Genomic DNA, 289 nt, shown 5'->3' with positions numbered 1-289 from the left:
CGGCCCCCCCGGGGGCAAACCTACACAAACCACCCAAACCCTAAACCCTAAACCCTAAACCCTAAACCCTAAACCCTCAAACCCTCAAACCCTAAACCCTAGGAATGAAGCACTAAAAAAACTAAAAGCTTTCTGCTGCAGCAACTCGTTGCAGCGGCTCCGGCAGAGACACCAACGCAGTCTATCCTCTCCTACAATCTAGGGTTTAGCTTCTAGGGTTTAGGGTTTAGGGTTTAGGGTTTAGGGTTTAGGGTTTGTACAAGACCAGAGACGCAGGGTTCTGTCTGCT

General features: G+C 49.8%; 1 protein-coding gene across 1 annotated transcript in view; it reads right to left on the bottom strand.

Moving 5' to 3' along the window:
- EMH_0074470 (WD-40 repeat protein, putative) overlaps positions 1-289 on the bottom strand; it is a gene marked incomplete at both ends in the record, with an annotated part of 3,741 nt that overhangs the window by 562 nt on the left and 2,890 nt on the right. Inside the window, one exon of the mRNA XM_013499468.1 lies at positions 3-20. Within this exon, the coding sequence (XP_013354922.1) occupies positions 3-20 (18 nt within the window). The remainder of the gene's footprint in view (positions 1-2; positions 21-289) is intronic.

Source organism: Eimeria mitis, genomic scaffold (assembly GCF_000499745.2).
Source record: "Eimeria mitis Houghton genomic scaffold, Emh_scaff4352, whole genome shotgun sequence".
In the NCBI taxonomy this organism is placed as follows: Eukaryota; Apicomplexa; class Conoidasida; order Eucoccidiorida; family Eimeriidae; genus Eimeria; species Eimeria mitis.
Note: the sequence above shows the minus strand (reverse complement) of the source record. Positions and strands in the feature narration are given on the sequence as shown.